The sequence below is a fragment of the Neodiprion lecontei genome, chromosome 2 (genome assembly GCF_021901455.1).
Source record: "Neodiprion lecontei isolate iyNeoLeco1 chromosome 2, iyNeoLeco1.1, whole genome shotgun sequence".
Taxonomy (NCBI): Eukaryota; Metazoa; Arthropoda; class Insecta; order Hymenoptera; family Diprionidae; genus Neodiprion; species Neodiprion lecontei.
In genome coordinates, this window is record NC_060261.1 from 1,018,111 (window position 1) to 1,043,966 (window position 25,856).

The following is a 25,856-nucleotide window of genomic DNA, read 5'->3' on the forward strand; positions in this document are numbered from 1 at the left end:
AACCCTGATTAAAACTTCCAGTGTGGACCACGAGACCTGAGAAATAAACCAATGTTCTGCACGAAACTGACCGATCGCACTGCAGCAGAGGGTTCTCGAATAAAGCTGACCTGTACTGTCCTTGGTTCACCGGAACCGCAGATATGGTGGTCAAAGGACGATCAGAAATTAGGTCCGAGTAACCGGTACAGAACGAGCTTCGAGAACGGGATGGCTTCTATTGAATTTTATGCAGCTCTGCCAGAGGATTCCGGGGAATATTCTTGCACGGCCAGAAATACGCATGGACAGTCAACCACCGAGGCCAGGCTCAAGGTCTATGCTGGTTTCGAGCCCAGTCCGCTGCCGCCAACCTTCACGAGGTCCATGAAAGGTGAATACGATACTCCAACATGGAATTCATGCTCATGTGCCGACGTTTTCTGCTTAGACACCTACCGATTCACTGACAACGAGCTGGTCCTCGAGTGCCGAGTTAGAGGACAACCGGCGCCTGTTATCTCCTGGATGAAAGATGGGAAACCACTTTGCGGCGGCCGGTATCAGCAGAGTGATCTCAGCGACGGCGTGTGTCGCTTGCAAATATCGAATCCAGACTCTCTGGACAGCGGTCAGTACACGTGTAAAGCCGAAAACCAAGTCTGGTGCGACCAGATATCCCACATGGTCCACTTCGAAGGTGAGAAATTAAACAAGCGAAACCCAGAGAGTGTCAACAAATACAACCAACTCACACCTAACTATCCGTTAAATCAGGTCGTGAGACGTACGCGGCAAGCAAACGAGACCGGGTATCTCAAAGAAAGATCAGTAGAGATGTAAGGAGGCCTCATTTCGCGAACATTCTTACCGACCACAGCGTTCCTGCTGGAGGGACGATAGCTCTTCAAGTTGAAGTCAAAGGTGCCATGCAAACCACTTTTTAGCCTTCCCACCAAACATGACGTGGAATTAAAATTTAATTCCGCGATTGCAGGCATGCCAGCTCCGGAAGTGACCTGGCTCCACGGTGACACAAAGAGGCCGGTTCAGCACCCGAAAGCTCGTACCTTCGCAGAATCTGGAGTGTACACCCTGATGGTTCCAGAAGCGACGGACTCTGAGACCGGTACCTACATTTGCAGGGCAAGCAATGCTTACGGCTACGTGGATACCAGCGCCAGCGTGCAAGTCGTCGCACCCAGCTCGATAAAGGGTGGAAAACCTGCCATGTTTGTCTCCCGACCGGACAACCTGATGACAGTTGCGATTGGCGAGGACGTCAGCATTTCTTTCAGAGTAACCGGAACACCGAAACCAAAAGGTTGCGCACCCTGGCCTTAATTGATTATCTCGTGTTGTCGTCCTTGATCACAATCACCTCTTATTCTCTGAACTTAGTTACCTGGATGAAGGGGATTCGAGATATCACCAACAGTCCTCGCTCACACAAAGAGTCCATCGACGATTATGTCAGACTAACCCAGAAGAGAACCCTCGCCTCGGACGAAGGGACCTACTGCGTTTTGGCGAAAAACTGCTACGGTTGCGATCGGACATTCGTTACTGTCAGAGTAAGTGGAGCGACTTCCTTTTCAGGAATAAAAATCTGATACAAATTCACGACATGTCTGTATTTTTTTTCTCGCGGAACAGGTCAAGCAGAGGGCCAGATCGCTAACGCCGTCTCCGGAATGGGGAAATGTCGATACCAGCAATTTGCTTGCTGACATTCACGACGGGCAGCGGACCTACGTCAAACGTGAGTCGTATTTTCATTTAGTCTTCAATTCCGATCACATTCAGGCGCTGCCACGGATTTGTGGTCCTTAAGCTCCAGTTGTAAAACATTTAACACTCCGCTAATTGTAAGAGGCCAAATTCCGAAATGATTGTACCGAATAGCGACGTCGGACAAGGAACTCTGTGGTCCAAACTTAGTGCATCACATGTTTAAAAAACAATTGGCTATTGACCAGTGCATTGTCTGTATTGATCGTTGCTAGAGGATCGAGTGATCTGCGGTGCTGAAAACGCGATCAGTAATCAATTATACAGCCTGGGATTCTTGTTGACGAATGATTAATAGAACAAGGTACCAGATACATGTGATCATAACAGTCAGTTTCTCTTCGGACCAACGGTGTCAGAAAAAATCACTTGCTCGAGTAAAGTTCTCATTTAAATATCCAGTGGGATGTTGACAATTCGTAGATCATCGGTTATTCCACATGAATACAAGGCTAACAAAGCTAAGGAACCAGGTATGGATAACGATGTAGAAAAATAAAACGCATGGAGAACAAATCACGAATAACTTAAGAATAAACCAAGCTCCGTTTTCCATGGGGAGACTAAGCTTAGCAAAGAAATAAACTCAACGCAAGGCTCTTTAAAAAATTGTTATCTGACTATTACGAAATCGGAAAATTGGCTAGCATCTTTGTCCGTTTTCCAACCAAGTATATTTACTCGTTTACTTGACGTGCGTCGGAAACTCTGTGCTAGTTGGCCGATTCCTGGCCGGCTGCCAAACGTGACAGTTCCTTGACCAAGCCAGCCCACATTTTAATTATAAAGCCACGCGCTACCAAATAATGATACACCTGTCTAAACTTACACGCTGTTAATTGTAATATATTACCGGCAACTCGATAGGGCTGAGTATTCGCAGTTTTTCACCAGAAAAATCCAAAAACTTTGTTACGACTTGAGGGTTCCTACGATCACCAACGCTTACTGCTACTTTTCAGTTTGTTATTGTAATGCGCATCACCACCAAGTCTATGTGTGAAAATAAATAAGTTCAGAGACCAGGCAAGTTGATCCCTATTCTCATTAATAAGGATGCAACGAGAATCATTTTGGTAGATAAACAACCAACTTGAGGTATTGAGTAATTCCAAAAGGGCTAAAAAAAACAAACTCTACCTAGAATCAGGTGTTTGTGTTTTGAGGGGCTTGGGTTAAGTAGAGTGTCTAGAATATCGGCAACTTGCGCAGCCAGAGGAATCTCGAGGCAACGATGCTATTTTTGTAGAGAGTCAACGAAAAACTGAAACTCAGTCCGCCAGTCAGAGTGCTCCGTGTCCCAGAAATTTTCCGAAGTCTCCCAAAAGTGTTAGAGAATAGAAATTAACGCAAGAAGACAAAATATAAGCATACGCGGAGTATTTGAAAGAGCGTGAGAAGACAGCGTATCATCACTTAATCCTGCAATTAGCGATGAAGTTCTTTCACATAGAATAATCATAAATTCACGCGTATGAAAATGTTCGGAAAAACACGTTGCAGTGCCTCGTTTTGAAAAAGAATATTCTTCAATTAGTTGGCCGTTAAAAAATGAAAGTTGCATTAGTGAACGGTGAGCCGACCGAGAAAAACAGTACACACAACGAAGTGGAGCTTACAACGATTCAAAAGCTTCGTAATAATTGGGCAAACAGACACGGGCTGATTTTCGAATTTTTGGAATACTTAACCGGCTACCAAGGTAGCTATAGATAAGAAATACAAATTTTCTCCCTGACATCAACAATCGATTGAAAATCGTCGCCAGTTGAAAATTTTGGCGACACATCCGTCGCGGTTTTTAGTTATATTTTTGGAAATTGTAGCGTAACGATATTCACCTCGTGAAAATTGACGCGTGGGAGTGGAGAGTGATTCACATAGAAACGTATTTCTGAGAGTTAAAGAAACCCGGTCCTGCTCTCCCGCTAAATTCTAAACATACAAAACGCAAATTCCATCGATGTATTTGTTTTTCATTTGAAGAATCACGCAACTTCCCTATGGTTTTATTCATGCGAAAATATCCAGACACAGATGATCACCGTTAACATAACAAATAAATTCACCCCATTTCTTTCCCACTTTCGATTACTGATCCAATAACCGTGTGCAGATGTTCCTGGTCCAATCAGCAGCGAGCCAATTGTGGTCGACAGTGGAAGGAACTGGTTGGCTTTAAGCTGGGGAAAGGCGGAGCAGCGGGGACCAGCCCCTGTGATAGCCTACCGGGTCGATGCCTGGCTCTTGGGGGGTGATGGGGGTGCTCGATGGGCGGAGGTAGGCCTCAACCCGCGAAATTTTTGCTTTGACAGATCGTTCTCTTTATCTTGATCTTCGCCTTGTGTCGACGCAGTTTTCCTCCCAGTGTTTTTCATACTTCCTCATGTTTGTCTTTTTCTCTTTTTCTACGTAAAGCTTGGCGTCACTCCAATCAACACATTTGACGCATTCAACCTACGCCCTGGGAGCGAGTACAAGTTTCGCGTAACACCTCGAAATCGTTACGGATGGGGTGAGTCGGTAATAACTTCGACATCGTGCGTAGTCGGGGAAGTCCTCGAGCTTCCAGAGTTCACCAGCATACTACCGGGACAGCTTAAAGCCTTGGAAGATTCAACGGTGTCGCTAGAATGCGAGGTAGGCTCATTTTCTCTTCCCTGAACACGATACGCAGAACATATTTCGCACACTGCAATTACCTTCAGGTCCGGGCTGACTCGAAGGTCCAGGTGCGCTGGTATCGGGACTCGACTGAGATCGACTCCAGCGAAGAGCCGAGGTACAAGATATACTACAACGGCACAAAGTGCTGCCTCAATATCGCCAACATCACGGCCGCAGACTCGGGCCGATACGTTTGCGAGGCCACCAACAAGGTCGGCAGGGTCTCAACCTTCGCCAGGGTCCTCGTCGTTGCTGATCCCAAGATCTTGGAGGCTGACGCAAAGCTGAAGAGGTGAGCGCAGTTCGTTCTTCATACTCCGTTCCTTTCCGAAAACTAATATCTTCGACTTCTTTCCAGCCTCCTTGACGGTTCTCCGGACGAAAGACCACCCCAGTTCACCATGAGATTGAGGGATAGACGGGTGCAAATGACTTACCCAGTCCGGCTGACCTGTCAGGTGATTGGTCACCAGACACCGGAGGTTGTGTGGTACAAAAACGGGCGAGAAATTCGTCAGGATGGTAAGTCGGTAGAGGTGAGATCAGTCCGTCTTCTTTTGTCGAAATTACACGCCTCAATTTCTTCCGATCGCATTAGCTTCGCACATACTCTGGAACGACGAGTCCCACTTCCACACACTTGAGATAACTCACTCGACGCTGGAGGACTCGGGCTGCTACATGGCAACGGCGAGAAACTCGACAGGATCGGTGTCCTGCCGCTGTATCCTGGTCGTTGACAAGGGCATCCGCGCCTACGTGGCGCCGGAGTTTTTGTACGGACTGGATGCGACCTACACGACCCAAGTTGGAGGTGAGCTGAGGATGTCGGCCCAGGTCGAAGCCTATCCATCGGTTGGCGTAGTTTGGTAAGTATCAGAGATATTTTCTTGCTTTCCAAGGGCAGTGAATAAACAACATCCATGGATGTTGACGTTTCAGCCCTTTGGTGGGGGCCCTCCTCGGAATAATTTTACATAAAAAAGACCACTTGAGGTCAATTGTTGAACCTATTTGTGTCTTATAAATGATGTAAGCAACTCCACCATCAATTATGCACGTGATATCCTTTGTGTAAGCCTGGGTCGTCGTCAATAGCACGCAATTGGTGAGTATCGCGATCGAGTTTGGTCAATTCATGGTTTTGAGGCATCACGCCATTGATCGTTTCCGAATCGGTTCCCATGTGTGTAATTCCCTGCTGACGCGCGTCATTCTCAGTACGTGTCTGACCTGCCTGAACTGCCAAGGTGTTGAATTGACGTCGTATTGAATTGATTGCCTCTCATCTCACGTTCGCACTTCCGTTATTACCCTAAACGTAGGCACAGAGATGGAATCCGGTTACGACCAAGCCGCAGGGCCGTCATGACCCTGAACCACGATGGCACCGTCGAATTGTCCCTGGCAAACGCCACTCCCAGAGACGCCGGGGTCTACAGCTGCACTGCGACCAACGAAGTCGGAAGAACCGAGACCTCGGCGAAAGTCATCGTCATTGGAAACTTCGAAGAAGCGAAACCCCTCGAAAATTTACCGGTCGTTGTTGCCCCCGATATTCCGTGAGTATATAGTCAAACACATCTTTTCACCGATCGTTTTTGGCTTCATTTTTTATTGCTAATCGTCAAGTAGATTAGCTTATAAACGATCGACTGATGACCCTTTTCGTAATACTTATTTCATTGAGAGTAACACGAGCTTGAAATCAGAGGAATAGTCGTACTGTTTCACAGCCTATGTAGCATGAGTTCGACGTAAAATAGATCGATCGATCGATCGATCGTTCGATCAGAGATATGAATCAAATTATTTCTTACGCCAATTAATCGGCCAGTCCAAATCCTTTCAGGTATTCAAAGGAGCCGCTTTTCGTTACGAAGCCTTTGTCGACTGAAGCTGTTGAAGGAGACACGGTTATAATACTTTGCGAAGTCGTCGGCGATCCTAAACCGGATGTAATGTGGCTCAGAGACTTCCTCAGGGTAAGTTATTGCAGGCGTTTAATTTACCAGTCTTAAAAAATGCGTCAGATTCCAAAAAATGAACTCACCGTGATTTTCTCGAGCTGATCATCGTTTCGTTGAACGTTTTAACCAACAGTACCTGACAATTCCTACGGTAGAAAAATCTCACGTGTGTCGCATTAATCGGCATCACAATTTGTAATCATTTTTCTATCCTGTAATTGGTATCCACCGGTACCAACAGTGACGCGGCGACGGTTGTTAGGTACATAAATATGCATGTGTGGGTAAATGGTATATCTATATAGAGGCAGATCAACCCGTGAGACTGATCGTAACTCGATCAAGATTTGTCTCAAGAATGACTCAACAGTGACGCCTGTCTATCTGTCTTTCCGAATGTCAGGGTGGGAGCTTTCCCTGTAATCAGACTGCGTCTGCTGCCGCACGCGGCGCGTTGCGTACAGAAGCTGATACCTGTGGCTTGACGATTCGATCGTTTAGCTCCTATCGAGCAGTAACGATCTCAGATTGTAAATCCTGATTCTGTTTGATCGGATTCAAAGGTTCCCGTCTCATCGGATCACTATGGATCGCGAGTATCTCAAGTGTAAGTAGTTAAACATCGAGAATCTATATCAGACCTGATGACTGGCGGAAAAAATATGCTAATTCGGACATTAACTCTGAGTACCGAAAAACTCGGAGAGACAAAAATTTCAGCTTTCGTAACTCTGTAGGACGTTTTGCAAGCCATTTTGACACTTTGACATTGAGTCAGGTGGAACTGAAGTAGGTGTCTGTAATTTATTTTCGTCATAAAAAAAATTCAATTTCCATCGCGACAGACGATCTCGTCGATGGTGAAAATCCAGAAGAATAGAATCGCAGATATTCAAGGGCGGTGGTGAGATTGATGACTGAGTTTCGCCGGCGTACGGCATACCCGCAATGTCCATATCACGTTGTTATAGCTAAATTATGTAATCTTGCGAAATGACGTGTCCGCGGTTACACCAACATATGTGGGTCAGGGTGCCGCGAAAGAAATGCCATACATTTTGCCCATATGCGGTAAAGTCCCGGTAGATATACGTGTACGTGCATACATCACGTGGGAGAAATGATACGGCGGTTTTATGCATGTATGTATGTATGCGTGTCTGTGTGTGTACAAAAGAACCGCGTATTTTCATCTGCTGATTAAGCCCACCGACGAACACGAAGCTTCATTTAATATCTCGCGGACTATTTTATTTCGCTGTATGTTTCAAAGCATACAAACCAGACATTTGCATCGTACGTACGTAGCGACATGCAATTTTAGGAGAGATAAACCCGATTGCTAACATGCAAACTGACAGCGTGGCACGAAACTGCTAAACAAAAGTGTGTCAATTTTGTCGGGCCTGTGTAATACATCTGTACATGCATATATTCAGTATACAGACATATTTGCGTGTGTGTGTGCGTGTGTGTACAAATGGATATGTGATGAAAGTTCAAACTTGCGTAAGGATTTTATTATTAAACCCAGAATAGACTACACGTCGTGTTATCGTGTCATCATATTTCAAACGATTTTATCTTTTGTGTTATTATAATGTGTACATTCGTATCGTTTCGTGAATGTATTATATACAACCTACTGCACATTTGCGAAAGTTTTTTAGTCCTGCCTCTAAAAGGAGCCGAATCACTAGATTTTGAATCGACGAGGACCAATTTTTCGAATGTCAACTAAACACTGATACGTGTTATAGAATCTGGAACCGTATACCCATCGTTATTCCGAACGCGTAAAGTGACACAAGTCTGCCACGAAATGATCCTTCAAAAAAAAAAAATTACAGATGCAAAGATTTTAATGTGCCGAATCTGTATCTGTGTTCCATTTTTTGCCGTCATGTATACATTACATGATATGATTTATTTATTTTTTATTGTTCAAAATTTACAATTTGCTGTGATTTATTTTTTCATTTACACTATACTTTAATCTATTTGAATAGCAGCTGTACGTCCGAAGTCAGTTCGAACTAATAGAAAGAGAATATGAAGAAGAAATTATAAAGAAGAAATTACAAAAAAAAGAGATTCGCCATGAAACTCCAATCGATGATATTCAAAGAAAGAAAAACTACAAAGTAGTTAGAATTACATTAGTAGATAGATTTACTGACGAGTTTAATGTTCAAACCTTATAACTCTATAACCGATTTTTTTTTTTTTTTTAATATCGCTACTATCTTTAGTGTTTCATTACAATTTGCAAACAAGAATAGGGTTTCAATAAAAAAAAAAAACAACATTACATGAAAAGTATAAGAGAAAAAAAAAGTTATTCCCTTTTCTTTGGAGACCAGTGTGATCGTAACTTTTGTATCGTGAAAGAGTTTGCCCTGCGAATAAGAATTTGCAAAAATTGACAACGACGGGGATGTACTTTGTCTCTGCAGAGTTGTGACGAGGACGACGTATCGCGATTATCGAATTACGCCGCAATTAGGGTGTGCCGATCGGCGCTGACGTCAATCATGCCCAAATCCGAACTTCCGAATGTGAATCACATCTTTGGCGGGGTGGATTTTAACTCGAGGTCGGCGTAACGACGCCTGCACTAGGTCAGTACGCGTCGCGGCGCCCGATGCCGGAGACTCGGCCGATCAAACGAGGCTCGTACCGACGAATCGGATGACCCTCCCACCCGTGCGACTCGCCGAGGGTCGGCTTAAGACTCCTCGACTAAGCAGTCCGACTTATCGCTGCGTTATGAGCGAACTCGCTTCGCGCGCGATGCTCGAGTCGAAAAACGCGGCTGAACTGCGATCGCCCCGAGAAGTAATTCCACTTCGGTATTTTTCGCTCGCGGGAATGACGACGAGTCGGTAAAACGTTCGTTAATGTTTTTTTAACCTCTGTAAAAAGTGTCTTCGACTTTCAAAGTCGAGATGAAATTTCTCGAATGATTCGCAGTCGCAGATGTAATTTATAAACAACGTATTACATATATTTCGAAATTCTTTTGACGAATTTTATTTGTTCAACCGAACGATACAGTGCAACGAGTCAACGAAAATAGTAAATTTAAAAACGAGGAATATAAAGAAGAAATTTTTTCGAACGGATTATAATATTCAAGTTTGTGTTATAATCCAACGACCTGATCTTCGTCTTCTACGACTTCCGAACGCAAGTAAGACCCGGTAATATATTTTTATAATAACTAACCCGAATCAAGTTTTTTCCCTGTCTTGAGAACCAAAATACTTTTGAATTTCGTTACCAATTTTTGAAAATATTTATGTAGGCATTTTGAGCGAGAATATAGCTGTTGAATTAATTTCGTAATAACTGGGACGGGGTGAAATGCGTTGTTTTTTTTTTTTTTTGTAATCAATGGTAAAACGTTCGATCGATCAAACCGCAGCGGGTATCGACACCAGTGGCAGAGAAAATACTTATTTGCCCATATAAGCGTCGTATCAACCCGGCGAGCCATTAACAGCTAAAAAGGCACTTGAAACGCGGTTATCGCCTCCCATATCTGGTCTCGCTATTTACACCCGCCCTAAACCTATCCATAACGCCTCGGTCATTTAAGGATAGAGGTGCCGAAAGTGGCGTGTGGTTAATTCGCGTTTCTCGCCTTCGAAAGAGAAAGTTAGAACAACCGGGGGGGTAGAATAAAGAGCGAGGATAGAACGCCGAAAAACATGCAAAAAAGGAAAAAAAAAATCTTTCACGCCATTTTTAATTTCACGTTTCACCTTATTTTCGGGCATAATGCGGGATTATGCGTGAGCTGTATGACGAGTCAGTCAGCCGCGAAAATCCAATTTGTCACACTGCCTGAGTACGCGCTCAAACTGAGACGGGAATTGAAACGGCACCGGTGCGGGGAATAACTTATAAGGCAAAGAGGCTTTGTAATGCACGACAAAGAAATGACTCGATGCAATATTTCGTTTATATGTACCGTAAGTCAGTCATACACCCGCCTGAAAAGCCGACAGCTGCGCGCCGCCTTCACTTCGCAGATCAGTCGAGTTGTCAACTTGCGTTTTATACTCCGACGCATGAATGCAATTCATTATACCTGCATAATAAACCAGCACACGCGTGTATCTCACGTCCCTGTAACGCCAGAAATGAAAAGCAGGCTTGGGGGAAACGCAACAGTCTTTTTATCAATTTATTCAGTGGCCGCACTTAATTATTCCGGAAAGAATCACTGGACATATGCCAATGATAATAAACTCGCGGATTTGAAAAATTAATTTTTATGAAACTAAATTCAGTTGAATCAAATTGTACGAAATCGACGATTAAACGTGTAATTTTCACGATTATATTTTGTCAGGATTCAATTTTGTCCCCAGTAATTAATCGCGGTAACCATTTATTTAACAATCTGCAAATACTCAATTCGCTCAATATATTCTATCCTCGTTTTAGACCTAAAATTTTTAATTTTATGGAAACTACAATGATTCGATTAAAAAATAGTTTACTAAATTTTTAATCTCAGTCCTGTATATTTTTTTTTTTTTTTTTTGTCCTTTTGCAATTATTATTTTCTCTCTCTCTCCCTCTCTCTGTCTTTCTTTTTTTTTTCTTGTTTCGAAACCAGTGTAATTAATTCTTGCGCAACTGAATTAATGATAATTTTTATACATACTTGTACGGAGTTGATCAACGAGAAATTCTATGATCTACCGGAGTTGATGCTGGGAAAAGAAAAAAAAATTGTTGTGCAGTTCTGGATCGATCGAAATTACAATTTCATATTACATATAATAAAACTTGTTCCCGATTAATTCAGGCTTTTTGCCTGCAGAAATTTTATGATAATATGTATGTCATACAAATATTGTACAATAATCACGAGTATGGAGGTGCGATTGAGAAATTGGAAGTTGTTCAATTTTTTTGCCAGCATCGCGTGCTTACGCGATATTAAGAGACTGAACGTAGCGTTAAATTATCGCTCAAGACCTCGCAAAAAATGAATTATACTTGCTTAATTAAAGATTTATAGACGACGAGCACCGTCTTACGCCTAAAAAACACGAACGGTTTTAATTCAGTTGATACCTAATTGTAAAATAAGTACGTTTCTCTCGTCACGATTTGAGTAGCAGAAAAGTGAAAAAAGGCAAAAAGTATCGAAACTGCGTCATTTCCGGCTTCTTTCTAATTCTCCAGAGTTCGACGAGCTTGACGAAATAAAAAATGTATGACGGAATTAACGCATCGGTCGTTCTTATCTAAAACGCATCTATAAGTGTATAAATAGGAATGGCTTGCGGTCATGCGCCTCGGACCATTAAGCCCAACAACGCGGCTTAGTCGTCGACGGTCTGGAGCCGAGGTTTCCATACATGGAAGGTTTATTCTTCGCCATCGACGTATTGAGTAATAAATTCATCGATAGCCAACTAAGCAACTGCTGCGGCTGCTGCGCGGCTTGCCTTTCTGTTTTAACCTCATCAACAAATCATACCGATAAATATAACCCTCCATTTTTTCGCATAACGTGTGATTATGCATTCAATAATTCGAGCTTACCGGTCTCCTAGTCCCTAATTACCCGAACAACCGCGAAATCGATCTACAATTAGTGCGAAAAAGTAAAGACCGAGAGCCAATTTCAACCGCTGTTTATGTATACATATACCTTGTAGGCACATTCTCGTTTAAAGACTGCTCACGATCGTTAATCTACATTAAACTCCATTTGTCAAGATTTCTTTCCAGACGGGTATTCGATCTTAATTAAGGAGTCATTTACAAGAATTTCAGAAAATTCCTCGGTATTTCAGGTAATTTTTTTTTCATCCAGGAAAAGTTTAAATTTTACAGGTCTCAGGTATCGATGCACAGAGTGAAATTTTAATAGAGTATAAAGAGATGAAAATTCATTGGGCGCAAGGTTTCTCACTTAATATTTGTAGCATAGCAGACGGATTTTTATGGCATAATCTGCTTGCAAATGCTCACAAGCTTTATTTTGAAAGAGAATAGATTATTTTTTAGAATCGTGACAAAAAATTAACTGTTTTTCAACGTAAAATTTAGGGTACGGCTAATTTAGGTAGACTCATGCAAATTAAACATTTTCAACCCCCAAAAATTCGTTAGGGCTAAAATCGATACAGGCCCATTCGTAGGAGGGATGAAAGTGCAGAAAAATGCAAAAAACCGAAAATCGATTTTTTGGCTTTAAATTCCCCCTTAAACCACGCTTAAGTATTAATTAAATAACTGTCGGTTAATTTATACAACATCAGGATCCCTTAACGATCTGACAAGTACATCTGGATCGCTGCAACAACATGCTCGATAGCATATCAGAAACACAAAATGCCCGTAGTCGTTAACCACCCGCAGTGTCGGAGGTGTAGAACCACACCCGTCACTCCCACACAGCGACAAAATCGCCAGATTAACAATGACACAGATAGAAGAAAAGGAGAAAATTATACTAAAAACTACAGGAAAAGTGGGTTACACATCAAGGTTTTCGTAAAAAACAAAATACCCATGTTAATTATATCTTTTCCTATTAATGTAGCAAAGTTTACTCTGCACACAGTAGTTTTCACTGTTTCTAGAGTAAATTCTGCATTTTACAAAGTATATTTCACGAAAAAACCTAATGTGTCCCGCTGTTCCCACAATTTTAACTAAAATCTGCTCTTTTATGCTCTTTGTCGATTGCACATCGCGAAGCCTGAAGGAACCCGAGAACCTTTTCTTTCCTTTTCTTAAACTACTCGGCAAGTCGAGGCAAAGCGTAGAAAGGGAATACGCGTCAATTCTCTGTTGCAATTGAGGATCCTGCGGTCGGCATAACGCGAATTCGTAACATAACGCTTTCATTACAATTATACAATGAATGTGGACTGATTAGATGAAAGTGGTTTTCTCAATGCCACTTGATTCGACTAAATCCCAAGCCGATTCCTCTTCAACAACCGTTTCAACCAACCGATGAACAGCGCGACTCAGTTTAGAGAACGTTCATAAACCACGTGGTTCTATTTTTACTACATTTTAAACCCCCCAATTGCATGTGGCTTTTGAGTAATATTAAATTTATTATATTAATAAATATCTTGTACATTTTATTTGATTCTACTATTATGCATAGGTATAAACATAATCAGGTATATTATACGTCTTATTGAGTTTCAAAAAGGAAAAGAAATCGCTCAAATCAAGTATGACTAATTATATTGCTTTATTTTCAAGGGCCTGAAGGAATATAAAAGCTACCCCTCCCCCTCATGTGGTCCCCAAGTAGCTTCTTCTAACCCCCCCCCCCCCCCCCCCCACACACACACACTTCCCTCTTAAACGAACCACGTGGTTTATGATCGTTCCCTTAGTTCAACCCCCGAGCGGTTAATCACTTGTAAAATCTGGTTTACACCCATTCCTCCGTAAATCTTTGGAAATCTTCAAAATTCCATGAAATCGATCGAAACCTTGTGAAATCTTTTAATACCTTTTGAAATCCCTTGAAGTCATTATGTTGTGGAACCTTTGAAATCTTGAAATCGGGTTTACACCAAAATTGCATAGGGGTGCCCTTCACCCTCGGACTCTTGGACGCGATCTCGAGCCTGTAGCAGCAATTTGGGTCGATTCGTGGTTGGCGCCGTGGAGGAAAGGCGCCCGGAGCAAGGCCTCGTCAATCCTGACACCCGGCTTAGCATATTAAACTCAGCGTAGCGCTATTCCGGCTGACCGCTGACGTGCGACTATTACTTATCACGAGCCAAGGATACAGCATCGCACTTTCGACCACTTCGATACGCCTCGAAGCCAAACTCTCTCAGCCACAGCCCTTCGAATTGAACGCTTCGGGGCAGAGTCCACCGATTAATACGGGTGGGGGTTAAAACTTGGAAGGATCGATATTTCGAATGGCCGATGTATCGAAATTTCAAACATGCGAAAACAAAATAACGAAAGATAAAGTGTATGAAATTTCGATACATTAGCCATCAGAAATATCGACCCTTCTAAGTTTTGACCCCCACCCATTAATACCACCTAACAAAAGTCCTACGCCGTTAGAGCCTGAGGACCAAGTCCAGCCTCAAACATTCCGAGTTCGGTATCACCGGAGCAGACCAATAATTATTAGCGAAAATTAGCCGACGATGATCGTCGCTTTCTTTTTGCCGTTAATGCGCGACTCGTTAATCATCCGCCTAGCCAGGCGCATAAACACGGGTTGTTATCAGAGCGTCTATTCGCGAGCCAATCTCCTCAGGGTCCGCAGAATTTGTCGGGCGATTCGTGGAGTTTGATTTATCGGGGCCCGGACTCGAGACCAGGGATCAAAACACCGCGCCGCGATAATAAGCCGCGAGAGACGGAAGAATCGAGATGCCTTCGCCCATATACGGAGCGAAAGTTACCCACGCCAAGACCCGGGAACAGGGACCGGTGACTCCCCCACCTCCTCACCGTAAGGCCATAACCGATTTGTCCCGCAGGGACTTTTCGTTGTCCGCCATTTCTCCCTAATTTTTTGGAGAAATTTTACAAACGCTCGTTTTTTCCTTACCGATTGCCGTTGACTCATCGCTAGCTTCTAGGTGAGTTAGTTTTTCTCAGACGAAAGGCAAGAATTGTCCGCAGGCTTAAAACGGGCCCCTTTTATTTTCGTTGGTCGAAGTCACGCGAGCCCAGGACTACCAATTGACGCCGAATGTGTGCCGTATAAGGGTTATGAAAGGAAATGCAATTTTTATTTTTTCGTCACGTCTACCTTGGGCGATAAGTTCGGAAGAAAAATAAAGACGGAGACATATCGGAACAATCTCTTGAAACCTAGAAATCAACTGCGCATGCGCCAGTTTTATCGGCTGTTCGTGCAGGCTGGCCATCCGGAGTTTCGGCTGTCAAACTGTTTCTAGCCGCGATGTTGTTGATACGAATTTTCGAGGTTAGATTCTCAAATAATTGAGGTAGTAACTCGGAAAGGTTTAGGAAGCATTTGTTTTTAGATCGGAAAGTTGATTCTTCAAAGAACGGTCGGCATTTAACGCTTATGCTCTTTGAGAATTAAAACATACACATTTTGTGTAGGTTGGCCCGCCTGCATCGCAGACAAGAATATCGCTGCGGTAAGATTTCGCCGACCAATGAGATCGAATTATTTGGCGCGTGCGCGGTTGATTTTCAAGTTTCAAGAGATTGTGCCGGTATGTAATTGATTTAATCAGCTGTAACAGTCGGCGGTCCAGTTTGCGAGTCCCTAACCTAAGGCAAGCGGGACAGACGATGAGTGTACGCCGATATACTCGAGGTATATAGGAGTATTTATAACTCTGACTAAATTTGCACCATGTATGGAAGAAGGCCGAGGATGGTTGTTTAAGATGGGAGTTTGATTTGGTCAGAATCATCGTTGGATTTCTAAAACAATTCCAAATCCAGGAATAGGCATGCGCGCCGCGTGCGAATATTGTTATAATAATAACGCCAAGTCGGATAATTTCGCAACCGCGAGGTCCAGTCGATGGATTTTGGCGCGCGGCGAGAAGGAGAGAAACGGATACAGGCGGTTCGTTGTATAAGAAGAAAAGTTTACACGCGTGTCTGCCCGGCTGGAACACATTCCGTACGTCAGCTAATGATAAGTTTATCTTTCGCCTTTCTACGCTCGGAAAATAAATCATTGCAGCTGAATACGCGATGCGGTGCAACTAATAGAACATACGGACACAGATTACTAATTGCGCAAGTGAACGATGATGGGCTGGATTCCTTCCCGGTGTTCTCGCTAATTATTCGACAAACTAATTATCGTATCACGAAGTCAGAAACGGAAGCACTCTTATTTCGAGAAACGACGTTGTACTGCGCAACTGTCCATGAATTGTTGAAACGTTACACGAACTGCACGAACGCACGAACTGTCCTTGTTTTTTTTTAACTAAATGTAAAAATGGCGCGACAAAAGTATCGCAGGCATTTAGCGATGCATCGATTGATCGAGTCCAAATAAATAATCGAGCATGACTCGATTAAATTAGTAAAAAATAATCGATTTGTCGATTGTTTCGAATTTTTTTAAAACGGTGCATTCGAAATCAAAATTTGGTAAATTTGATTTTGGAAAAGTTTCTTGATAATTTATAGCTTCGTTTCAAATTTTTTTCTAATTTCAGGTAAAAATATTCATTTATTCTTCACTTATTATATAAAATAGGTACTCAGTAAGTAAGACAATGACAATAATTGATACTCTAATCACATAAATTGATATTATATTGCGTCGTTGATAGGAGTGAATAACAAAAACCGATTGTGAGGAAAAATAATCGATTAGACCGGATTAATCGGGAAAAAGTAATCGATTTAATCGAAAACTGATTATTTGTGGTCATTCTTACAATAGCGGTAGACGTTTTCCATAAAATCATGAGCAAGAGGTTTTCACGGTAATGAGCAAATGTTTAAAAATTCCCTGAATTTCGCACTAGGATGTCTGATTACTCTGTGGATTTTACCACCGATCAACGGCTGGCTCTGTTCTCATGCAAACCGCAATAATACAAAGTCCATCTCGGAATTGGATAACCGCTAAACGTTCTTTCCATAATCAAATCACAGAGTCGAGAAAAGTTTGAGGGGCGTTTCGCACCAGCTAATAGATAAAAAATATGTCTTTACGTTCCCCTTTCCTGTTGATCGATATTTCTCCCGTTTATTGAGAGGAATTGTTTCTCATTTTTTTATTTCCTCCTTCTTTCTTTACGCTTCTAGCCCGACTACTACAGAGACGCTCCGCACTTCAGACGCGTCGGCGAGGGACCGCAGTATCGTCTGGAAATTCCCTACGCTAAGATCGACTTCACAGGAACATATACCGTAATCGCCAAGAACTGTCATGGAGAAGCGAAGGCGATAATATCGCTCCAGATCTACGCCAAAGGTTAGTCGCCGATTTTTCCTCCTCCTTATCTTCCGAACGAGTGTATGTACTTTAAAAAAAAAAAAACCCAATCACGAATACTTCGCAAAACTGATCGCGAGATATGCATAGACGTAGTAATTCGCACGAACGTGCGCCTGGTTCGTTTCGAAATGAGGTTGAACACGCGGCCATTGCGCAATCCAAATATGTGGAGTTGTTTTTTCGACCAATATATTTTTGTCATGGAATCGTTTTGTTTCTTGCATTCTCGTCCTTCCCTCATTCTTTCTCATACTACGACTTGTTTTTTATCATACATGGCTCAGCTACAAATAAAACCTAGGTGAAATTCCAGTCCGGGTTGTATCATCGGTTGATTAGATATGCCAGACGCGTTCTGGAAGGAGGCCTAATCCGTAGGCGAAACTATTTGAGTATTCGGTCTGCAACTTCCCTGTAATTTTTATCATTTCGGGAGGAGAGGAGGAAGAGGGGGGAGGGATGAAAAATGGAACTAAACTTGGTTTGAAAAGAGTTTGTAATCCTCAGAATTATGTACGCATAACCGTGGTTTTAGAAGCTTGAGTATGAATCCTGTATTCAGCGTGCATTGAGATGCTATTGGTGTTGGAACGTGTACATGTGAGATATTAAAAATCAGAGTCACGTACGCACTTCCGTCTCCTCCATTTATATCGGTAGCACGAAATACCAAAGAAGGTGCTCGCTGCAATACTGCAGAGTGACACACATTAATATTTATGGATTTAAATTTGCATCGGGATTTGCGGTGTAATTTATTGAAACTGGGAAAACATATCGTTGCGGGTACGTACTTGCGACTCGCTTACGAGGCGCGTTAATACGACACACCTAAATACCCGTCATCAGGTGCGGAAGATTTTTGATGAAACGAGGAAACGAGGATGCGGCAGTGAAACTTCTTTACGATGCAAAATATCGATTAAACATCTCTGATTTGCTTATCAATTCTGCTTGACTTGCGAAACGCCGATTGAATTTCCTTTCTACAAACGTTGTTATGTGTGTATTTTATACAGCGGATTAATCGTCGAACATCTATTACCAAGTTCGTGTCAACATTTTCCTTATTCGTATTTTATTCAATTACTACGCAGGCGGCACTCTTTTTGCGATGATTTTTTAAACAATTCCATTTGCTATTGAGCATCGGTACACGTGTACAATATAAATTGAAAGACCAAAACAAAGGTGGTCTGTATCAATTAATTACAGGACTGTTAAGCAATTCTCTGACACACGCTGTACAAACATTGATGTAAGCAGCTCGGTCAACTTACAACTTGCGTGGATACACTCACGTCGATGAGATATCTAATAGCGGGAAATCTTACGCAAAATTGCTCACGTTTTAAATTTATGCCTCTACCGTAAAAGGCATAATGGGCTGCTCGTACGATTTACATAATAGGGCATAACTGGACGTGTGTTTATTTATGCGATGCTCTAGCCACTTTGACGGCGTGGTTCAATTATCGGTTTGCCGATGTTGAGGGTGCTTCAAACTATTCATACACCGTCATCTGCATGAATCAATACATCAATTTATCTCGATACGTTGGGTTTACGCATGATTTTAACTTTTTTTTTGTGGCACCAATTTTAGTTTTGTCACACGGTATTCGGTACGTAATTGCAAGTTCCGATGACCCAGACTCCGCGAGTTTGCGAGTTGGAAAGAAATAAGGCAAATGTTACGTTAGGCTTTGGCATATTATACAACCGAGCGTGAGAGATCGAGTCGCGTGGGTGACGGACAGATGTGTCTCTGCCCCATTATGAGAGTCGAGAGTGTGACGAAGCGAGCACTCGACTTTACGAAACCTTTTCACTGGTGTCTATTTTCAGGTCAGGGCAAAGAAGACAGGATGGATCAGACCTCCGTCAAACACGGGTCCGTACTTTTTTTCAATCACTCCTATATGATACGTAACCTCGAGGTATTGTAATACAGCTGTGAAGTGAAATGTTAAAATGACCAGTTTACAATTGCAAAGTTCAAGTGTTTCGAATCATCGGTGTGGAAACTAAGCTCGCGTCAAAGGACACTCGCTTCTTTGCGTCTGCTTCGTGCTTTCGAACGCACGAATTTATATTCGTATCTCAAAAGTCAAATCTTCTTGGGACCGGAAGATCGGACTCTCAAGTTAAAGAGACTGGATCATTCAGGGGTTATACCTAGTCAGGATGCCGGAAAAAGCGATTTTTCAAGGATTTTTCGTGAAGAGACAATTGAATTTATTAATATGAAAATTTATGTACATGTGACGTAACATTGAACTTGGATTTGATATTTTTTAGTTGTAAAAATAATTATTTTTAAAGCTGCTATACTCTAAATAAGGCGTCTTGCGGTGAGCAAGATATCTCTTGGCTGGATCACCCGAAATCAAAAATCAAAACAGATTTAGTTTATGTAAGGCATTATCTGGCTTCTCAGAAAAAAAAATTCGCTTATCCATAAAAATTTTCGCCGTAGTTTGTTTATAAAATGTAAAATATTCACCTTCGATTAAGGACTGAAAGATATAAAGCTTGTGTAAAAATTTAAGATCGATCAGTTCAGCCGTTTCCGAATAATCTTGCTCACCGACTTTGAAAACACAATTTTGAGAAAAATGCGTTCAATGTTTCAAAAGTACTTTCAAACGCTCCGGGGCGTCTTTGCAAATGTGCGCGTAACTTCGAGAATATTTGCTGGGTATCTATGAAATTTTCTGCGTATATACTTGAATACATGTATGTACATTACGAAACGGAGATTTAAGAAAATCGATTTTTGAAAAATCCAGACTAGATAAAACCCGTTAAAATTTCACTTCACAAAAGCTTGTACGAGAGTTAAAAGTACTCCGTGAACCTCAATGTTTGATCACTCTCCACTGCAGGAAGGTCGTGACATTGCCCCTGATAACGAGAGAACTCCGAGATCTGAGATGCTGCGACGGTGACGCTGTCACTTTGGAGTGCAAAGTGCATGCGACGCCAGTACCGGATATCCGCTGGGAGAAAGATGGAAGGGTGAGTAAAGAATCTATGCGTTAATTCTCAGACACCTCACAGTAGTCGAAAACGGGGTAAGTTGTTTCAAAAATGGCTAGAGAACGACCGTTTGCGCCGAATTTTTTTATTACTTTTATTTTCAATAAAAAAGTTGACAAATTTTTGAACAAATTGTCGAAGACCGTTTCTTAATAGATAAATTTAATTTATCTTAACCTCGACCCCATTTTCCAAAATTGGCAGTTTAAATTAACCCTGAAATAAGATTGATTTACTCAGATTCATAATCAGCAGCCCAAAAAACCCACGAGTAACAAAATTCAAGCCAAAATGTTGAGTAGAAAAATTTGCGACTCAAAAGATGAATTCACATAGCCATTTTTTCGAAAATGGGGTCGAAGTTATGGAAAATGAAATTTTTCTTTTAAGAAACGGGCTCCAATAATCTGCTGCAAATTTTCCAACCTTATTATTTAAAAAAAAATAGTTCCGATTCCAGTAGAGATACCCGTTTTCTAGCCATTTTTGAAACAACTTACCCCGTTTTGGACCACTGTGGTACCCGCAGCCTGACCTAACGCATTTCTGATCTAAATCTCGAAGCTTTTGCCCCTCGGCGGCGACTTCACGACGGAATTCGACGGGGAAACGGCTCAACTGAGCATCCAGCACGTATATCCCGAAGACGAGGGCGAGTACACCTGCGTCGCGTATAACGATCTTGGAAAGGCGTTCACATCCGCCTGCCTCGTCGTTGACGGTGAGCACACTATTGATAGCAAGTTGAATTGCCGATAATATGAACTAAATGAAATCGATTTCAGTTCCCGAAGAGAAGGAAAACGCCCTGAGTCAGCACCTGAGGCGGCCTGTAGGGCTGCTTTCGGCAGGATCGACGCCAAGGTCAACCCCAAGGTCAACTCCGATCCGCAGCTTGTCGCCGTCGGTTGCACGTAAGTTAATTTGACGATGAAAATCAGTTGCGTTCAGAGTCTGTTGAACGGTTATCACGGTTCTTTTTTCTCTTACACTTCGATTCCAGGCGGCAGAGAGTTCCGGACGCCTTCGCAAGCCCCGCAAACGAAACGACTAAAGGTCACGGCGCCAAAGTTTTACGCAGTGCCGCACAACCGGGTCGCCGAAGAGGGCGAAACCGTGCGGTTCCAATGCGCCGTTTCCGGGCATCCGACACCCTGGGTTACTTGGGACAAGAACGGTGTCGTGGTTACCCCCAGCACGAGGATATCCGTGAAGGAACGGGACGACGTCAGGGTGCTTGAGATATCGGAAGTAACCGTCGAGGACGCCGGGCTCTATCGCGTCACCCTGGAGAACGACGTCGGACGTGTCGAGGCGACTGCCAGGCTCGAGATCATAGGTGAGTCTGAGACGGTTGGAGTGTCGGGTGAAGTGAAGGAGAGGCTGTGAGTGACGTCTAAGCGAGAGCTCGTGATCTAACCGATTTCGATCTCGGCGTTCGCTCGATACTGGCGGTAGGGAGAAATAACAAATTAGAGAACGTTTTCGCCCTGATGAAAGTCCAATTATAAAACGTCTTGAAGGTCGTTTGGTTGGTGAAAAAGATGAAATCACCGATTACTCAAGCCTTTGGCGCTCCGCAGCGTGCGATTAATTAATTAAAACCAATTATCCCTGCTTTTAATTCGCTCCCTAGCCTCGGTCAGGCGTTGGCTACTTATGGATCGCTCTGAAATGCGGTCGAAAGTTTGAACACTTTTTATCTTTTTATCCTCAGGTCGCCATGGATCCGTCAGTCGAGGCATCAGGGCCAGAAGCGCATCACCCAGGACGTATCCAACCTTCGGAAGAAGTCTACTCGGCTCAGTGGCCAGAATTAACGGCCGTTTGCAGTTGCAGTGTGATATAAGAGGGTCACCGTCTCCGACGCCCTCCTGGTACAGGTGGGAATGGAAAATGACGACAGTAACGATTAGCTATGAGCCTTGCAAATAGACATGCGTACAGATCCCAATACCAACATTTTACCGACATTTTTAGCTACTCTGAGAAAAGGGTTTGTGTCCAAGCTGTGAAGCGGCTAAGAATGTCGGTACAGTGTCTGTATCAGAATCTATACGCAGAATCCCTCTTGTATGTCTACTCTTGCAATAGTAAAAATTAGTAGTAAACAAATCATGAACTCTGTGTTTGATCAGAAATGGGAAACCGCTCGAACGGTCCGACCGAATCAAGAGATTCTTCGACGGCCGCACGACCCGGGTCGAGATTACGAAAGTCAAGGCCACAGATGCTGGACAATACACGTGCCAGGCAACAAATGTCATGGGAACGACGAGGAACAGCTGTCTGGTAAAACTGTTTTATCTATATTACGTGAGACCAGAAGAGCTTATTTCGCATGAGAAATTCTACGCCTCCTAAATCTCGATCCTTCTACTTCTTTGAACCAGGTCACAGTCCTCGATGCTGATGACCCTACAACGGCTGACAGAGACCCGCCAAAATTCGTTGACGAACTTCCCGAGGAGTCCATTGTAATGGAGGGACATTCCTACGAGCTGCAGGTCAGACTCTCCGGTAAGTGCATTGTCGTATCCAACCGTGAATCTCGATTTTTTACCTACCTCACGTTGCCAACGCTGCTTGCACGGGTTACAGGAACACCGCCGTTCGTCATCTCCTGGTTAAAGGACGGCAGGGAGGTTCCGGACAGCGATTATTACAGGTACGTAGTGTACGGTGACGGTGGAGTCGCCCTTCGCCTCTCGGATGTTTACCCTCAGGATGCCGGGGAGTACACTTGCCTGGTGCGCAACGATTTCGGAAAGGCAAAGACGAATGGGCTTTTCGCAGTCCAAGACTACAAGGGTGTCCCGAAGATGGCCCTTCAGTTTACCAAGACGCCAGTTTCCGTCCTGACCAGCAAGGGAGCCACAGTACAATTCTGTGCCAGGGTTCAGTCAGGAAGACCAGCCGAGTTCAAGTGGACGGTGAACGGAAGGGACGCGAAGGTTCTGACCAAGTGCAAGGTGTGTCTTAGAATCTTGAACACATAGTACGTCGAAATTTCACAACGTTATCCTTCGCAGATGGAGAAAGACGGGTCAACGAGCATCCTCCGAATCACTGGGGTGTCATTGCGGGAGGTTGGAGAGGTTCGATGCACGGCTGGAGTAGCTGGAGGTCGAGGTCCGACGGTCAGTGCGACGGCAAGACTGGACTTTGACTTGAACTCTGTACCGAGGTTGGAATCTCCGGCGAATGAAGAAGCTGACTATGCCGATGGTGCTGCGGCGTTTATTCGTAGAGACGTGATAAGGCGCTCCACCAGATCGAGTCCCGGCTCACCGTTGGTTAAAAAGAAACGAGAGGCTCCAAAGCACCCGGGAACTGGTAAAGAAAACAAACCTGCCACCCCAACGGTCACGTGGCCAACGCCCAGGACCCCCGTTTTTAAGCGTCGCGTAATCCCAGAAGGCGCAGGTAGGAAAAAAGCACCATACGGTGAGGAGGGTAAAGCTTGTTCGAGCTTAAGACGCACGCAATCGTTGGAAAAATCCTCGACGATTGGTTCGAGGTTAACTAAAACGCGTTCGTCGCTGAGGGAGGTAAAGAAGCTGAAGGAGAAGGCACCGCTCTCGCCACTAACCTCGAACTCGGTAAAGAAGGTCGAGGTCGCCGAGAGAATCTTATCACCGGAGAGAATGGTCGGCGTGCCGGTGATCGACGTGCCCAGCATGGCGGTGCCGGAAATGAAGGAACAGGGAGAGGTATTCAGGTCCGCGAAACAGGAGGCGGAGGTCGTGGTCAAGGACGATACAGAATCGGTGACGAAGGACGAAGGTCAGGACGACGGTACGATTGAAAAGATACTCTCGTCGGCCAGTGACAACGTGCAGATGGTGCTCAGGAAGTTCAAGAGTGAACTTGGAAGCAGGGAAAACTTGCGAAGGTCAAACTGCGACAAGATGCTCGTAGAGGAAACATGCGGCAGTCTGATCACCGCCAGAACATCATCGGTCGGTGACCAACTAGTCGTCGACGACTCGCCGGCCATCAAGTGCCTCAGGATTCTCGAGAGGTCTCAGTCCCCGCCTGAGGACATCAAGAAGAGACTCGCCGAGGTCCGTCGACCCAGTCTCGAACGCTTCGAACCCGCCCTCATCCTCAAGGCTCCGTCCGACATCACGGCTCTTCGGGGCGCCCGCGTCGTCCTCAGAGCTACCTACAAAGGACACCCGGAACCCCGTGTCAAATGGCTCAGAGCGGTGAGAGTTTATTTTTAACCCTTTCGGTCACAAAAGCTACTATAATGGCGCCCTTTTTCTTTTATTTTCTTTTTTGTTCCTTTTTTTATATCCCATTAAAAATCCTGCATTTTTTTGCATTCTTCGGTAAGAAAATACTCAAGCCTTGAAATGATTAGGACTGTTTGTAAATTGATAATTGTTTATAATTGTTATAAGTAAAAATATGCAAAAACAAACATGATATTTTCGTGAATATAATTCGTTAGTGGAGAAATTTGATGATAAACGTATACTAAAAATGCTTGGAATTCATTGATTGGCAAACGGAGATTTCAGAAGGGCCATTAGATTTATAAAATTCAATGCATGGGGGTAGTTTTCACCCACCTTAGGGATGCGTATAGACAATGTTGGAGGCTGCATCTATTCTCGGCCTAAAATCGTACTCTCTCAAAATAAATATTCATGTAAATCTCATCAAAAACACTGTCTAAAACATTGATGAGGTTGATAACTCACCTAGTTTTCACCCAATTTTACGGGTTATTTTTCGTTTTATTAAATTTTAGACGTCAAATTCGCATTCACTGTCGAAAACCACGTACGAAACGTATAATTGCACGTCCTTGCCAAAAAAAAAAAAAAAATTGAATTGCATGATTGAAAGGGTTAACCGACCTGGGATTCTTCGTTTGCATATCTCACTGTCGTGTTTATCAGTATCTTTATACGTTCAGAGTTGCCGACGTGCGCCAGCCTTTTGCGAATCGTTCAGTTACTTCTGCCTGTCTCTAGTGAATCCGGATCAATAAATTGTGCACTCGCGTTGTTATTGATGAGGATCGTTTACTGCGACCCAATTATTTCGCCTCCCACGTCAGTCAAACAGATTTCAATTTCTATACACTGTTAATTTTGTATGATGCAAATTTTTTATGTTTTCTTTATACTGTCATTCGATACGAGGCGTCAAACTGATGTCGCTTATTATGAACAACTTAGAAGGGAATATTTCTATGACCAGTACACCACTCGACTGATCATTTTCGTAGTCTAGCCTCCTCGATAGTATTCAACATCAATCCGTACCTTACGGTTCAATTTCATTCGAAAATTGTCAGGAGTGAAACAATTGTATTGAAATCAAGCGAATTAAAAATCCGGAACATAATTTTTTCCTGTGCAAATTGAAGGGAAGCGTTAGAAACAGAATCGTGATCAGCAAAATCAACT

At 43.3% G+C, this 25,856-nt stretch overlaps 1 protein-coding gene across 3 annotated transcripts in view; it reads left to right on the forward strand.

Moving 5' to 3' along the window:
* Nucleotides 1–25,856, forward strand: part of LOC107222573 (titin homolog) — a 65,723-nt gene that overhangs the window by 28,823 nt on the left and 11,044 nt on the right. For all 3 annotated transcript variants that reach the window (XM_046732423.1, XM_046732421.1, XM_046732422.1), the window contains 24 exons: nt 22–373; nt 431–679; nt 757–903; nt 977–1,303; nt 1,381–1,553; nt 1,636–1,741; nt 3,887–4,050; nt 4,189–4,410; nt 4,479–4,729; nt 4,796–4,959; nt 5,036–5,306; nt 5,763–5,999; nt 6,290–6,422; nt 17,196–17,364; nt 19,237–19,282; nt 20,277–20,409; nt 20,995–21,151; nt 21,216–21,344; nt 21,434–21,769; nt 22,148–22,313; nt 22,569–22,722; nt 22,824–22,950; nt 23,032–23,402; nt 23,463–24,641. In XM_046732423.1, the coding sequence (XP_046588379.1) occupies nt 22–373; nt 431–679; nt 757–903; nt 977–1,303; nt 1,381–1,553; nt 1,636–1,741; nt 3,887–4,050; nt 4,189–4,410; nt 4,479–4,729; nt 4,796–4,959; nt 5,036–5,306; nt 5,763–5,999; nt 6,290–6,422; nt 17,196–17,364; nt 19,237–19,282; nt 20,277–20,409; nt 20,995–21,151; nt 21,216–21,344; nt 21,434–21,769; nt 22,148–22,313; nt 22,569–22,722; nt 22,824–22,950; nt 23,032–23,402; nt 23,463–24,641 (5,763 nt within the window). The remainder of the gene's footprint in view (nt 1–21; nt 374–430; nt 680–756; nt 904–976; nt 1,304–1,380; nt 1,554–1,635; nt 1,742–3,886; nt 4,051–4,188; nt 4,411–4,478; nt 4,730–4,795; nt 4,960–5,035; nt 5,307–5,762; nt 6,000–6,289; nt 6,423–17,195; nt 17,365–19,236; nt 19,283–20,276; nt 20,410–20,994; nt 21,152–21,215; nt 21,345–21,433; nt 21,770–22,147; nt 22,314–22,568; nt 22,723–22,823; nt 22,951–23,031; nt 23,403–23,462; nt 24,642–25,856) is intronic.